A 15,719-nucleotide genomic window follows, 5' to 3' on the forward strand; every position below is an offset into this window, starting at 1 on the left:
TTTAGTCATTTAAGAAGATGGAAAAAAAAACTTTAATCCATAGGAGGTATTATTTGTTCATAATATAATATGTGACATTTATTATGCTAAAAGTAAAGGAGGAATGTGATGTTATGGGAGATTTGACCATTTGTGAAACTGTAAAGTTTTCATATGCAATTTGCTCTTTCCTGTGGAAAGTCTATAGTATTCTACAGTTCTTTGGACAATATGTAATGGATCTGATTACATAGCAAGATGGAAAGTATGAAATATAAAAGTCAAAAAAATTCTTGATTTTTATAACCAGTGCTTTTTTCTAGCCTGGTATTGAAAGTATACTACACCATTACATCAATATAGATGACTATAGAAATGTTTTCATTAGAGGAAAGGGATTCACGGATAAATCTGCTGCACTGCTAGTCAAGAAGATATCCAACGGAGATGATGATGTTGAACGAAGAGCAGTTTTACAGTTTTATTAATCTACATGTCTCAGAGATGAACAAACTTCTTCATCAGGCCAAAACCACAGTGAACATTTTTTCCTGATGAAAGAGTTTGCTCAACTCTGAAACATGTAGATTGATAAAACTGTCCTTTGTCCATAGTTTGTAAGCTTGCGAGCAGGGCCCTCACTCCTCCTGGTATCTGTTTTGAACTGTATTTCTGTTATGCTGTAATGTCTATTGTCTGTACAAGTCCCCTCTATAATTTGTAAAGTACTGCGGAATATGTTGGCGCTATATAAATAAAAATTATTATTATTATATTATTATTATTATTATTTGTTCAACACCATCATCTCCACTGGATATCTTCTTGACCACCAGCAGCAGAATTAGGCCGGGGTCACAATTACGATTGTGACGAGAGAAACTCGTGGAAGTCTCTAGCATCAATACTTGGCACAGCCATGGGCACTCAGAACCAGAGTGTGTGGCTGCATAGAAATTCATGCAGCCGAACGCTCCGGTCCGAGTGCGGGCAGCAGTGCCGGGTACTGATGCAAGAAACTTGCATGAGTTTCTCGCATCACAATCGCAAGTGTGACCCCGGCCTTATCCATATATCCCTTTCCTCTATTGCATTTACTGCTGGTATTATTCCACCATGAGGAGTACCAGCAACTGGTATCTATATCTGCATAGGAGTGATACCTGACGCAACTCAGCCAGGTGAGCAACACCACACTATCTACAACGTTTATTGCCCGGGAGATGCCCTATTGTGTGCTTTTTAGTCACTTTTTAGCTATAGCAATTTTTTGCTCTTTTCGTAGTATTTTTTAGTAAATGTCTACATTAATATTGTATCTACATTATTTATGATTTCCAGAATTGTTCACCAATCATGGACATAGAAAGATCTGAATACTCTAGACATGCATCAATCATTCGTAGACCCTTTTCCTTCTGATGGAAACCAACCATATGGGGAAGTGACATCTGCAGGAAATAATGGAGTACTACAAAATATGTCATCAGTGCTTCATGTCACCGACTTGGGTAATCTCGTAGGTGTGATTTTTGAAATGTTGTTATTCTGTCTCTAGTGTATTATTTTCAATCATATACAATAATCGATCACCTTTTCATTCTTCAGATAATTGGTAAGTTGATTGATAGCTGTCATCTAATTGCTTGCTATAGGCAGCACCAATATTTTTCCTTAGAGCATTATACATTTAAGAAGCACATGATATGGTACACATTTAAGCAGCTATTCAATAAACTTTTTTTTATATAGATATTCCCTTTAAGTGAACTGCAGTCCTCATTGTTTTTCAAACTTTTTTTTGTGAAAATTTGTATTGCATGTCACCCACAAACACCCTCATGTAGGAATTTATTTTCATGTATAAATTAATGGTAAAACCTGCGCTGTGATTGGTTGGCAGCTGTTTTTACTAAATTTTCTCCAACTGCAATATATATTCATTTTTAAGCAGGATATTTACATATCAGACTCTATTTGATGCAGATACTTGTGGTTTTGATCTTTATGAAGGTGTCCTTACTTTCTTTGCCTCTGTCCTTGTTCCGTGGGTGCATGAGTTGCTGCTCCCGCCGATGCCTCTCTGCTTCCTGTTCTTGCCTCTGCTGCTCCAGTTTATGTTCCTTCTCCCTTTCCAGGATCTCCTGTTGTTGCTTCATTGCCAGTAATTCCTGCTGAAGCTGTTAACAAAAAAGGGTTAAAATTGTATTTAGATTCTAAAATATTATTTATCTACAAAGTAACAATATTATATTGATTGAGATCAAGAGCTAAATACAATGTTACGATAGATGGACTCATAGTTTGCATACGCATAGATCAGGACTGATTGGCCCAGGTTTCTCTGTCGGCGGGATGTACTTAAAGGGACAGGTAAAGTTTATAAAAAGCAGACAAGACCAAACAATCCCATAAAAAACATAAGCAATGTGTACTTGCAACAGCCACAATTACATAATATTTATGATGGTGACTTTCCATATAGCTTACCTGCTATTTTAAGTGGTGGCTCCTAAAAGCATTACCAAAACTGAAAGTTAACCCTCATCTATAGAATAGAGTATATCTTACTGATCCTATGGCAGTCTGACTACTCGATCCCACAGCGATCCCGAGATCTTGGCTCTGGATCCTAAGAATAGGGCTCTCTAGAGCACTGTACTCCGCTTTCTCATCAATACTAGACAATTAATGGACTAGAAGTCGGGCATGTGTACTTATGCTCCATTCAAGAAACGGCAGAGCACCATTATTGGAATTGCTGGAGGTAATCGTGGTCAAACCACTAGTAAGTTATTCACTGTTCTATGGAGAGAAGAAAATGCTTATTTCTGTTAATGCTCTTTAAACTTATTTGTGTGTTTGCTTCATTAATGCAAAGCTGTGGTCTTAGCTATGGTCTACAACTTAGCTGCATGGTCGAAAAAAGAGGTAGACTGAAGTCCACCATCTTTTCTAGGTAGAGACTCGGGATGCAGTTATGTCCTTCCCCCACTCTCTACATGGCAACTCTACTTCAAATTGCAGCGACATTGTTAAATGAACCTTAATAATGATAACCACACTAATAGTTGGAACTTCAGTAGAGAACATATAATATCAAAGAATCAATGTAATATATATAGGGGCCTCCAAACACATTATAGCTATAGGCCAAAGATGATTTGGCAGACAGATATCTCTTCTGTGTGCCCCATAAATGCATGAACACTCTGCTTGGATGAACATTATTGTGCTCTCTATGAGAGAGTCAATGGCAGACTCCACCAGCTTATCTCCAGGAGGAACAAAAAGATTGCCCATTGGAAATCCAATGTGTCATTCCTTCTCTCTTCTGACATCCACCTCCCATATATTAGGTTGTCAGGCAATCACAATTATAGCTTCCTGCAGCCCTATTTTCCAATCAAAGCAGAAACTCCAGCAGATCCCACCAAATCCCATCGTAAATCATTGGCGATCCTTGACTTAAGTTATGCAACAGCTCCGACCTTGCATTGTGGTTTTCCATTTACAACGTCTGATCATGAAGAAATAAGCATCATCAAAATACAGTAATGACAGTCTACATTTTACCTATATTCAATACAGTCAGGCTCCATGCATACTAAGGAGGCACATGGAGTTTACCACTTATTCTGTCTCAGAATTTGGGCAAAAACCTGGTATGATTACGTATAAAAGTGTGGTACAGTTATTGTACAACTCATGGGTTATAGAGAGCTACTGTATAGTAGGGACATGGACAGTGGAAATTAGATCCTATTGCCACCAGCAAACAGCCTCTTCACAAAGTAAGAGAACAGGGTCTCTAGTGCCACCTACTGGAAGAAGCAATCCTGTAAGTCAATATTGACCCTTGGAAGGATCATGCCTCCTGACTTAGCATACAAAGCCAAACCAAAGGCTCGATTTTGATGTACAGGTTTGGAAGGTTCTTGCCTCTCAAAATTGAAAGTAGGAGACAAATTGACTTTGTGAGAATCCTTCGATGGGTGGTCTAAGTGGTAAAGTTTCTCCTGGAGGAGGAAGGAAGACTTACAGGCAATGTAATGCTCCCCGTTAAATAAGAAATGCAAAGAGGAATGAGAATAGGATTATAGTATCATCTACTGGAAGCAGCAATCCTATAAGTCGACCCTTGAAAAAGGATTGCCACGTGTTTTAAAATATAAAGCCAAACCAGAGTCTTTATTTGCATACAGCTGTTTGGGGTTTCTTGCCCCTCATCAGTGCAAAGCAGGAGAACTGGTTACACCCCCTATCTCTCATTTAGTGATTCTAGATGGTAGGGCTGATATACCTCTTGAGAAGTTGTGATACAACTAACTCTATTGTCTAAAGTCAAATGAAAATGCAGATTTTTGCCCTGTTATTTTCACAAACATAGTAAATAATTTACTGATTCTCCAGGCAATGTCAAGTTCTTACTTTTGACAATACTGAATTACAGTAATTAATAAAGCAGCTTAAAAATTAAATAGAAGAAAACTGAGCAATTAAACAATTTTTTTTTTCGCAAGGTAAAAAAGACAGTGTCAAAATGTCATTCTATAGGAAAGCTTAGATCCCACCAAGTTCACTGCCATGCAGACATTAACCTGTCCGGTGCCAGGGCAATGGGTGGTACACTGTGTCACATACATCCCCAGCAGCTCATATTGCAAAACCTGAGCTTTCTTGGAAATCACATTTCTTTGTACAGAACTTAATGGAAGCAATGCCCCGGGGAACCATTCACAGTCAGTTGTAAACGCTCTTAAGAGAAACATTCCTAGTCACTCTTTTCCTCTTTGGATAACAGACAAGAAGAATGACAATGGAAGCCCTGTTAATATGAGAAATCTACTCAACTATGCAGGAAACAGATTTGCTGAATTAAAGAAATCTGCTGCCCCATTGCTTGCTTAGGGAGGGTGGCCCTGGGACAATTTGACCAAAATCAAAAACAACATTAACCTTTATGAAGTAGAAGGACATTAATCATCCACTGAGCGGCAACCCATGTAAATGCCAAGCTGTGCACAGAGAATCATAATGTAGGATGTGACCCCCACACTGATGACACTGAGGTCCACACCGCTTATACTGTACAAAGAAAAGGATATACAGGTTTATAAAACAGTGGCGCCCAAACTTGGGCTCTAAAACTATTACAAAATTATAATTCCCAGCACACCCCGACAATCCAAAATACAACTTCCAGCATGTACTGACAGCTAGAATGGATCCTGTACTGGAGCTAAAGGCAAAGTGACCTCCTGGCACCAGTACAGCTTCCATCTGTGTCTGCTGAATACTAAAATGAAACAGGGAGCTGTCACCTTCCTGCCCGGCCATCCTTTCTAGTAGATCACAGGTGCAGAAATGAAGTGATGGAGCAGATGTTAGGGTAGGTGCTCACGGTCAGTAAACGCTGCGGGTTGGATGCTGCATACTTGCACAGCATCCAAATGTTACAGCATAGTGGTTGGGATTTCAAGAAATCCCATATCCGCGAAGACAGACATGCGACCCGTCTTCCAGACTGCAGAATTTCTATTTATCTTGCAGAGATGCGAGTCTCCACAAGATAAATTTCACCTACGTTCAATAGCCGGCAGCGCTTTGGACACAGCAGACATACACTTCATCCAAAGCGCTGCCAATTACTGAACGTGTGCACCTACTGTTAGCGATCACTTAGGCTACTTTCACACATCAGGTTTTTGTCGTCAGAAGTTGCCGTCGAATTCGTTTTTTTCTCATAGACTTGTATTAGTGCCAGATTGTGACTGATGGCCTCACGTTTCATCCATTTTCCACCGGATCCGTCTAAAATTTGTTTTCTGTTGGCCGGAGAAAACAGACATAGTGACTTTTTTTTGTCCATCGAAAAAACATACAGCGACAGATCCGGCGGTGGCCGGAGTTTGCTATAATGAAAGCCTAAGGCGCTGGATCCGTGAAATGATGAATCCGGCAACGGATTCTGTTTTTTCAATTGAGCATGCCCCGTAGCAGCATTTTCCATTCTCTCTCTTCGAAGGATCTGCTAGTAGCCGGATATCAGCTAGTTGGTTCTGACAAAAAAAACGGATCCATTGCATCAGTTTTTCACAATTTGCGATGGATCCGTTTTTTTAAAAATTTGCCAGATTTAGCCTGATGGCAAAAAACTGATGTCTGAAAGTAGCCTAAATTGCCTCAACTTTGCCAGGTTTTTATTGCCTGTCTGCCAGACCAACTCATCAGTGGTGTATTCAGAGGAATCTGTCACCAGGCCTTTGCCAACTAATCTGAAAGAAGCATAATATAGGGTCTGAAAACCTGATTCTAGTGATGTGTCACTTACTGGGATACTTGCTGCAGTTTTGATAAAATCTGTGTCTTATCAGCAGGAGATTATCACTAGAGGAATAGTAAATCTGCCATCAGGTAGTCCTCTATATTTATGACCTCTGTATAACCACACCCCCACCACTGATTGGCAGCTTTCTGTCTATGCACTGTGCTCACAGAAAGCTGCCAATCAGTGGTATGGGCGGGGTTATATAGAGCTCAGAATTCAGAGAACTGGTAAATCTGAAATACATAAAAGACTGATTTTATCAAAACGGTAGCAAGCAGGCACATTGCTGGACTTGGGATCTTTACACTGACATCATGCTGCTCTCAGATGCTAGAGTAAAACATATTTTGACAAATTCCCTTTAAATTGAGACTTATATGCAGTACATGCACCCTAGTGTGCTACTTAGAAACCTTACCTGTGCCCTGATACTTTGCCATCATGTCTATGAGTAAAACTATGACTTTCATACTTTAATATTGATGTTCAGTTCAGCTCATTGCCATCATCTACTTTTAGGAGCACACCATTACCCATTCTCCCAGCTTCCTAGCTTATGAGGGTCGGGTCCTCCTGCTTCACTGACAGTTCTGACAACAGCATTGTTGCACCACCACTGGCCTAAGCTATGGGCAACCAATGCTTCTATGTGAGGCAGCTTTGTCTCTGCAGCATCACAGGCACAGTCAGACTGATGAGGAGCCAACAGTGCACAGTGCCGGCCTCAGCGCTGGGCTTAAAATGGAAAGAGCTTATAAGCACTAAGCCTGCCCAGCCACCACTGGCAGAACAGTACATTGGGAAGCTGCTTATTTTTCCAAACACTTTCCATTTATTCCAATCAATGAAGAGAGGAATAACCCTCCAAGCTGGCTGTGCTGTGTAGTGCATTGTGCTTGAGACTGGACAATGGATGTGCATTGCTTTGTATACGATTAGGTCTGGTACCCAGGAAGAGTCTCCCATCTAGTTTTAGGGTGCTGTCCTATTCCACACTAACTTACAAATGTAAAAATAATGCTATTACCATGCAGATATGGGGTTAATCATCAGCTCAATAGCGTTCAGACGCCATGCAACGCCCGAACTGAGAACTTTATTCCCCCTGTAGCATTTGGCTTCCAGTCTTGGGGGAACGGGTTGAGTCATCGCTGTATGGAAAGAGAGCGGCGGCTGTAATCGCACTCCCGGCACTGACTGACAGCCAGACCTAATGCTGATCCTGCTGTCAGTCAGTGCCGGTGGCATGATTACAGCCGCCGCCCTCTATCTGCTGAGTGATGACTCAAACCGATCCGTCGCTGCCTCCATTACTGGAGCCCAACTGCTGGAGTCTCAGTGCTGGTGTCTCATGGTGTCAAAACACTATTGACCTGCAGATTAACTCCATATCTGCAGTGTAATAGCATGATTTTACATGACAAGTTCCCTTTAATAAGCATTATTATGATATTATATATTTTTTATATAAATTAATGTCCCTTGGCTTTTCTTCCATGTGGCATATATAGTTGAAGATACTGCTGTGGTTATTGATCTAAGATGCCTTGAAGGTTAAATACTATCCCATTAATGTGTATAGAAAATTGTCTAGTAAGGGCTCATGCACACATCGGATCGCACCTGGACCAATAGTATTCAATGAATCTGAGCACATGTCCGATTTTATATGCTGTGCCATAAAAATCAATTTTTTGAAAAGGCTCATTGGGAGAACCTAAAGACTTTTTGAAATCGCTGATTGACTGACAGATACCATTCACTGAGCATTGAAAAGCTTTGTCGAAGTAAAAAAAAACTACAAAAACATTCCATCAAACTTGCAGTCAGATTTCTTGCAGCCAAGATCCCTCAATAACAAAAGCTAATAGGATTACCCGTGCGTGCCGCTGAGTCCACACTAAGCTGCTGGAGTTAGCAGGTGACATGATCATAAGAGTAGCAAAGTCCATTGTTGGAGAAAAAATGACGCATTATCAACAATCAGTCAGAAGGAAATACATGAGCCAAATTCTTAGGCCGGAGTCACACTAGAGCGTAATACGAACGAGTGCTATGCGATAAAAATACGCACCGGTGTCCTAAAGAAAAGCCGGCAATTCAGTGCGGTGTACAGTAAAATCACACTGACAGGTTAAAACAGAATAGATAAAATAAATGTCTACACATGGTATATAAATATATATATATATATATAGAAAATAGAATTGGAACAGCACAATTGCTCACCAGCGGGTGCCAGGCCTCCTGAGTAGAGTAGTCCAATCCTCTACCCAAAAATATACAAAAAGAAGCAAAAGAAGGCAGCACTCCAAATCCTTGTCAGGGTGAAAACAGTGAGGTTTATTCAGCCCACATCTCTGTGCGACGTTTCGGCTCACACTGAGCCTTTTTCAAGCAGTGAGTGGTACCAATAGCAGTGTTTTTATAGACATAATCTACAACCATTTACATAATTATTCAGAAAAACTTATTACTTCATACATAAATATTCAAATGTGAATATAAATATATTCTTTGTGCCATCATTAAAGTGCATAGTGCTAGTGTACAATACTAACCAAAAAACAAACAGATAGATGCCGCGCTAGCAAATGTGGAAAACAATATCACTTATGGGTTATAGCACACGATAACCGACTAAAAGCAATAAACAAAGACAGAAAGCAAACAGACAAAACTCCCCGTGGTTTCACGTCAGTGGAACCCCCTGACCCAGAAACAGATACTCCCCCCACCACTATAGTACCGCACCAGCAGCACAGTCTATCCTGCAATGAGTTAAGTGCCAATATCTCTAACTTACCAATGGTATGACTGACACAGCTAAGTGCGGGTCCGCGTTGCGTGAGGGTAGATGTGCCTCTGTCCAATGTAAACCGCCAAGGGTTCCGGCGTGGTGCGCGTCAGATGACGCTATTAAGGAGGACGTTTAAACCCTCTCCCCTCCCCTTTTTTGAGCGATCCAGCGCTCCTTACTGCAGGTGACGTCACTAGGTAGGAGGAGCCTATCGGCCATTGTTGTTTTTGTGTGCGGTATCCGGGGAATGCTACCGGCCGGGGCATCCCTGAGGTACGCTGCATAGCGTCATCTGACGCGCACCACGCTGGAACCCTTGGCGGTTTACATTGGACAAAGGCACATCTACCCTCACGCAACGCGGACCCGCACTTAGCTGTGTCAGTCATACCATTGGTAAGTTAGAGATATTGGCACTTAACTCATTGCAGGATAGACTGTGCTGCTGGTGCGGTACTATAGTGGTGGGGGGAGTATCTGTTTCTGGGTCAGGGGGTTCCACTGACGTGAATCCACGGGGAGTTTTGTCTGTTTGCTTTCTGTCTTTGTTTATTGCTTTTAGTCGGTTATCGTGTGCTATAACCCATAAGTGATATTGTTTTCCACATTTGCTAGCGCGGCATCTATCTGTTTGTTTTTTGGTTTATATTGTTACACAGGGGGGCACTACCCTGACTGATGCCAGCAGCTGCAATATCACTAGGCAGTTTCTCTGGGTGAGCGCCAGTGTTTATAATATAGTGTACAATACTATTATATATCCTCACACAGATTTTTATCTCTCTTATTCCGTACCTCTTTCTATTCATTATTTCATGTACTCATCATATGTTATTAATATTTCATATCTATAAGGTTACCTTCCCCTGCCGCCCACAGTGCACACCACATGGAGGACACAAGACGCCATTATCGGCGTTCCTTTCTCCTTACTGCGCATGTCCTAGCGTCACAGCACTCAGTCATAGCCTGTTAGCCAATACAAAGTCCCCTATAGTGACCTTCCACTTGCGCATGCGCACTCGGCTCCCATCCGTGCCGCAGCGCCATCTTGGTTGTGGTTTACTTATATAAATTATTTATAATTTGTAATAAGCCTGCTTTTATCCAGCGGTACATATATTTACATTTGCCTCCTACTATACTTCACTATGTTCTGGGCTCATAGGCATTATGTGGCTTAATGGATTTGCACTCTGGTAACGCGGACATAACCTTCTTCAGGCTAACCCCGCCCACCAATGTCCCTTCAGCTAGATTCCCGGCCTGTTACAGCCAGAAATCATCGCCAAACGATACATCTAGGTGCTATTAAATTTCCAAATGTACATGTATATTTTGTAGGTCATCAGACTCAACTCTTTTTTATATTGCATTTCTTTTATTAAGGCTTTGTACTGGCCGACAGCGATGACAAAATTATATAAAAATAGAAAATATAATAGTAATAATTTTGCGCAGAAAGATTCAATCTCAGCCTCCATGTGGTTATGCTCCATATATCGACAGATTATGTTGTAACTCTTGATAGATGTGAGGATATATCTAGAAGAAAATAAAATCACATTTAAAATTAAAATTGGAATAAAGTTATCATAACCCTATCCAAATATACAACTAGAAGTCCATATACATCTAACCCCCTAGGCATACTAAAAACGGGGCTAATACATATTTGGTTGGATTTTAAATTCCACATTGAGTCCTTTTGGTTTTAACGTATTTAATTCATAGATCCATTTTAGTTCTTGTTTTTTTAGAAGGGAGACTCTGTCCCCTCCTCTTCTCTGAATGGGGATTTTGTCTATTATTCGGAATTTTAAGTCCTTTTCTTTATGTCCTAATTCCGTGAAGTGCTTAGAGACCGGCAGGTCAAGTCGTTTTTTTCTAATTGAATGTCGGTGATTATTGATACGCACTTTTAGCTCGCACGTCGTCTCCCCTACGTACCACAATTTACATGGACATTCTAGCAAATAAACTACATGATCGGAGTTACATGTTAAAAATTGCATGTTGTATATTTGGATAGGGTTATGATAACTTTATTCCAATTTTAATTTTAAATGTGATTTTATTTTCTTCTAGATATATCCTCACATCTATCAAGAGTTACAACATAATCTGTCGATATATGGAGCATAACCACATGGAGGCTGAGATTGAATCTTTCTGCGCAAAATTATTACTATTATATTTTCTATTTTTATATAATATTGTCATTGCTGTCGGCCAGTACAAAGCCTTAATAAAAGAAATGCAATATAAAAAAGAGTTGAGTCTGATGACCTACAAAATATACATGGACATTTGGCAATTTAATAGCACCTAGATGTATCGTTTGGCGATGATTTCTGGCTGTAACAGGCCGGGAATCTAGCTGTAGGGACATTGGTGGGCGGGGTTAGCCTGAAGAAGGTTATGTCCGCGTTACCAGAGTGCAAATCCATTAAGCCACATAATGCCTATGAGCCCAGAACATAGTGAAGTATAGTAGGAGGCAAATGTAAATATATGTACCGCTGGATAAAAGCAGGCTTATTACAAATTATAAATAATTTATATAAGTAAACCACAACCAAGATGGCGCTGCGGCACGGATGGGAGCCGAGTGCGCATGCGCAAGTGGAAGGTCACTATAGGGGACTTTGTATTGGCTAACAGGCTATGACTGAGTGCTGTGACGCTAGGACATGCGCAGTAAGGAGAAAGGAACGCCGATAATGGCGTCTTGTGTCCTCCATGTGGTGTGCACTGTGGGCGGCAGGGGAAGGTAACCTTATAGATATGAAATATTAATAACATATGATGAGTACATGAAATAATGAATAGAAAGAGGTACAGAATAAGAGAGATAAAAATCTGTGTGAGGATATATAATAGTATTGTACACTAGCACTATGCACTTTAATGATGGCACAAAGAATATATTTATATACACATTTGAATATTTATGTATGAAGTAATAAGTTTTTCTGAATAATTATGTAAATGGTTGTAGATTATGTCTATAAGAACACTGCTATTGGTACCACTCACTGCTTGAAAAAGGCTCAGTGTGAGCCGAAACGTCGCACAGAGATGTGGGCTGAATAAACCTCACTGTTTTCACCCTGACAAGGATTTGGAGTGCTGCCTTCTTTTGCTTCTTTATATATATATATATATATATATATATATATATATATATATATCATTGACACACATATATATGTATTTATAATTCATAGAGAGTTATGTAGCAGAATAGCCGATAATTCAATTGTCAGGTTCTGTAAAATCTTTGCAGAACCCGACAGGATATGAGTCATGGTTTACATACAGATTTTTATATGTCCCTCACTGATAATGTTAGTAGCGTGTGTGCAAAATTTTGAAGCTGTAGGTGTTAAATTAAAGGGTTAATTTACAGAAAAATCTGGTGTGGGCTCCCACGCAATTTTCTCCGCCAGAGAGGGAAAGCCAGTGACTGAGGGCAGATATTAATAGCGTAGAGAGGAACCATGGTTATTGGCCCCCCTGGCTAAAAACATCTGCCCCCAGCCACCCCACAAAAGGCGCATCTGTAAGATGTGTCTATTCCGGTACTTAGCCTCCCTCTTCCCATTGCCCTGTGGCATTGGCAGATGGGGTAATAAGGGGTTAATGTCTCCTTGCTATTGTAAGGTGACATTAAGCCTGGTTAATAATGGAGAGGTGTCAATAAGACACCTCTCCATTATTAATCCAATAATATGAAAGGGTTAAAAATACACACACACATTAAGTATAAAGTCTTTTAATGAAATAATGAAACACACAGGTTTAACATCTTTACTGTATGCTCAATCCAAGCGAAGCCCTCATTCTCCTGTAAAAAATTCCAAAATAAAAAACCAACAATATCCCAAACCTGTCTGCCATACAGTCAAGTCCCACGCTGTAAATCCATCTCGAGGGGTTAATTAGTTTACCCCCTGTAAACCACAGAGGAATAAATGAAAAGCTGCCTGCGCAGCCTCCCCGTCTGACCGGACATGAACTCTATAGCGTGGGAAAGTTTCAGAACATTCTCCCACGCTGTCAAATTCACCGTCTGGTCACCAACGCCACAGGGCAATGGGAAGAGAGAGGCCAGCAAGTGTTTTCCGTGAATTAATCCTTTAATTTAACACCTACAGCTCTAAAATTTTACACACACACTACTAACATTATTAGGGAGGGATATAGAAAAATATAAAAATATAGCGGATATGCAATGGTTTACTATATGTAAACCATGTCTCATATCCTGTCGGGTTCGGTAATGATTTAGCAAAAGCCAATAAATGAATTACCGGCTTTTCTGCTATCTAGCTCTCTATGAAATATAAATATATATATGTGTCTCACTGACATATATATATATATATATATATATACAGTACAGACCAAAAGTTTGGACACACCTTCTCATTTAAAGATTTTTCTGTATTTTCATCAGTATGAAAATTGTAAATTCACACTGAAGGCATCAAAACTATGAATTAACACATGTGGAATTATATACTTAACAAAAAAATGTGAAACAACTGAAAATATGTCTTATATTCTAGGTTCTTCAAAGTAGCCACCTTTTGCTTTGATGACTGCTTTGCACACTCTTGGCATTCTCTTGATGAGCTTCAAGAAGTAGTCACCGGAAATGGTCTACCAACAATCTTGAAGGAGTTTCTAGAGATGCTTAGCACTTGTTGGCCCTTTCGCCTTCACTCTGCAGTCCAGCTCACCCCTGGAGACTGTGGAAGCCAGGGCATCTGGCGTAGCACCCCATCACTCTCCTTCTTGGTCAAATAGCCCTTACACAGCCTGGAGGTGTGTTTGGGGTCATTGTCCTGTTGAAAAATAAATGATGGTCCAACTAAACGCAAACCGGAAGGAATAGCATGCCGCTGCAAGATGCTGTGGTAGCGACGCTGGTTCAGTATGCCTTCAATTTTGAATAAATCCCAAACAATGTCACCAGCAAAGCACCCCCACACCATCAAACCTCCTCTTCCATGCTTCACGGTGGGAATCAGGCATGTAGAGTCCATCTGTTCACCTTTTCTGCATCGCACAAAGACACAATGGTTGGAACCAAAGATCTCAAATTTGGACTCATCAGACCAAAGCACAGATTTCCACTGGTCTAATGTCCATTCCTTGTGTTCTTTAGCCCAAACAAGTCTCTTCTGCTTGTTGCCTGTCCTTAGCTGTGGTTTCCTAGCAGCTATTTTACCATGAAGGCCTGCTGCACAGAATCTCCTCTTAAGAGTTGTTGTAGAGATGTGTCTGCTGCTAGAACTCTGTGTGGCATTGACCTGGTCTCTAATCTGAGCTGCTGTTAACCTGCGATTTTTGAGGCTGGTGACTCAGATAAACCTATCCTCAGAGGCAGAGGTGGCTCTTGGTCTTCCTTTCCTGGGGCGGTCCTCATGTGAGCCAGTTTCTTTGTAATGCTTGATGGTTTTTGCAACTGCACTTGGGGACACTTTCAAAGTTTTCCCAAATTTTCAGACTGACTGACCTTCATTTCTTAAAGAAATGATGGCCACTCCTTTTTCTTTACTTAGCTGCTTTTTTCTTGCCATAATACAAATTCTAACAGTCTATTCAGTAGGACTATCAGCTGTGTATCCACCAGACTTCTGCACAACACAACTGATGGTCCCAACCCCATTTATAAGGCAAGAAATCCCACTTATTAAACCTGACAGGGCACACCTGTGAAGTGAAAACCATTTCCAGTGACTACCTCTTGAAGCTCATCAAGAAAATGCCAACAGTGTGCAAAGCAGTCATCAAAGCAAAAGGTGGCTACTTTGAAGAACCTAGAATATAAGACATAATTTCTGTTGTTTCACACTTTTTTGTTAAGTATATAATTCCGCATGTGTTAATTCATAGTTTTGATGACTTCAGTGTGAATTTACAATTTTCATAGTCATGAAAATACAGAAAAATCTTTAAATGAGGTGTGTCTAAACTTTTGGTCTGTACTGTATATATAGACTATATATATATGTTTTCATGAATATTTAAGCCCATGGATCCATTATATGTCCATTTTGCAAGCAGGCGAGAAAATCTCGCGATACAGTTGTCATACGGTTGCAATACAGATGACACAGGGATACTTTTTTGAGAAAACTCCGCATCCACGCATTGCATACGGATGACATACGGAACATTTCTGCGTATCTCGGCCGTAAAAAATGGACTGTATTTTTATACGTTAGGTGTGATGCCGGCCTTACACTCCTCTCCTTATTATTCCCCAGAGACAATTCCAATATTTGTGTTAATTATAATGAAAGGCATAACCTGATACTACTGGAGCTCAATACGGTCTTCCTCAACCTAAGATGTCATTTTATCTTCACAGGGAACATGGCGCCCTTATTGTGGGCACTAGAACCCAATTACTACCTCTTCATCCCTCCTAGTTACTGGACTCCCACTTTGGATGAATATAATACAGTTAACATTCAGCTGTATAACTCTACACAGCTGTCATATACAGTCAAAAAATAATGTTCTGCTGCAATTAGTATAGTTACCAGAATTTTTCTAAAGATGTTGTCCATTTTTGGCACAAAAGTCTGCTGT

General features: G+C 40.4%; 1 protein-coding gene across 2 annotated transcripts in view; it reads right to left on the reverse strand.

Moving 5' to 3' along the window:
• Window positions 1–15,719, reverse strand: part of HDAC9 (histone deacetylase 9) — a 774,871-nt gene that overhangs the window by 130,472 nt on the left and 628,680 nt on the right. For both annotated transcript variants that reach the window (XM_069729825.1, XM_069729826.1), the window contains one exon: window positions 2,003–2,159. In XM_069729825.1, the coding sequence (XP_069585926.1) occupies window positions 2,003–2,159 (157 nt within the window). The remainder of the gene's footprint in view (window positions 1–2,002; window positions 2,160–15,719) is intronic.

This window comes from Ranitomeya imitator, chromosome 6 (assembly GCF_032444005.1).
Source record: "Ranitomeya imitator isolate aRanImi1 chromosome 6, aRanImi1.pri, whole genome shotgun sequence".
Classification (NCBI taxonomy): Eukaryota; Metazoa; Chordata; class Amphibia; order Anura; family Dendrobatidae; genus Ranitomeya; species Ranitomeya imitator.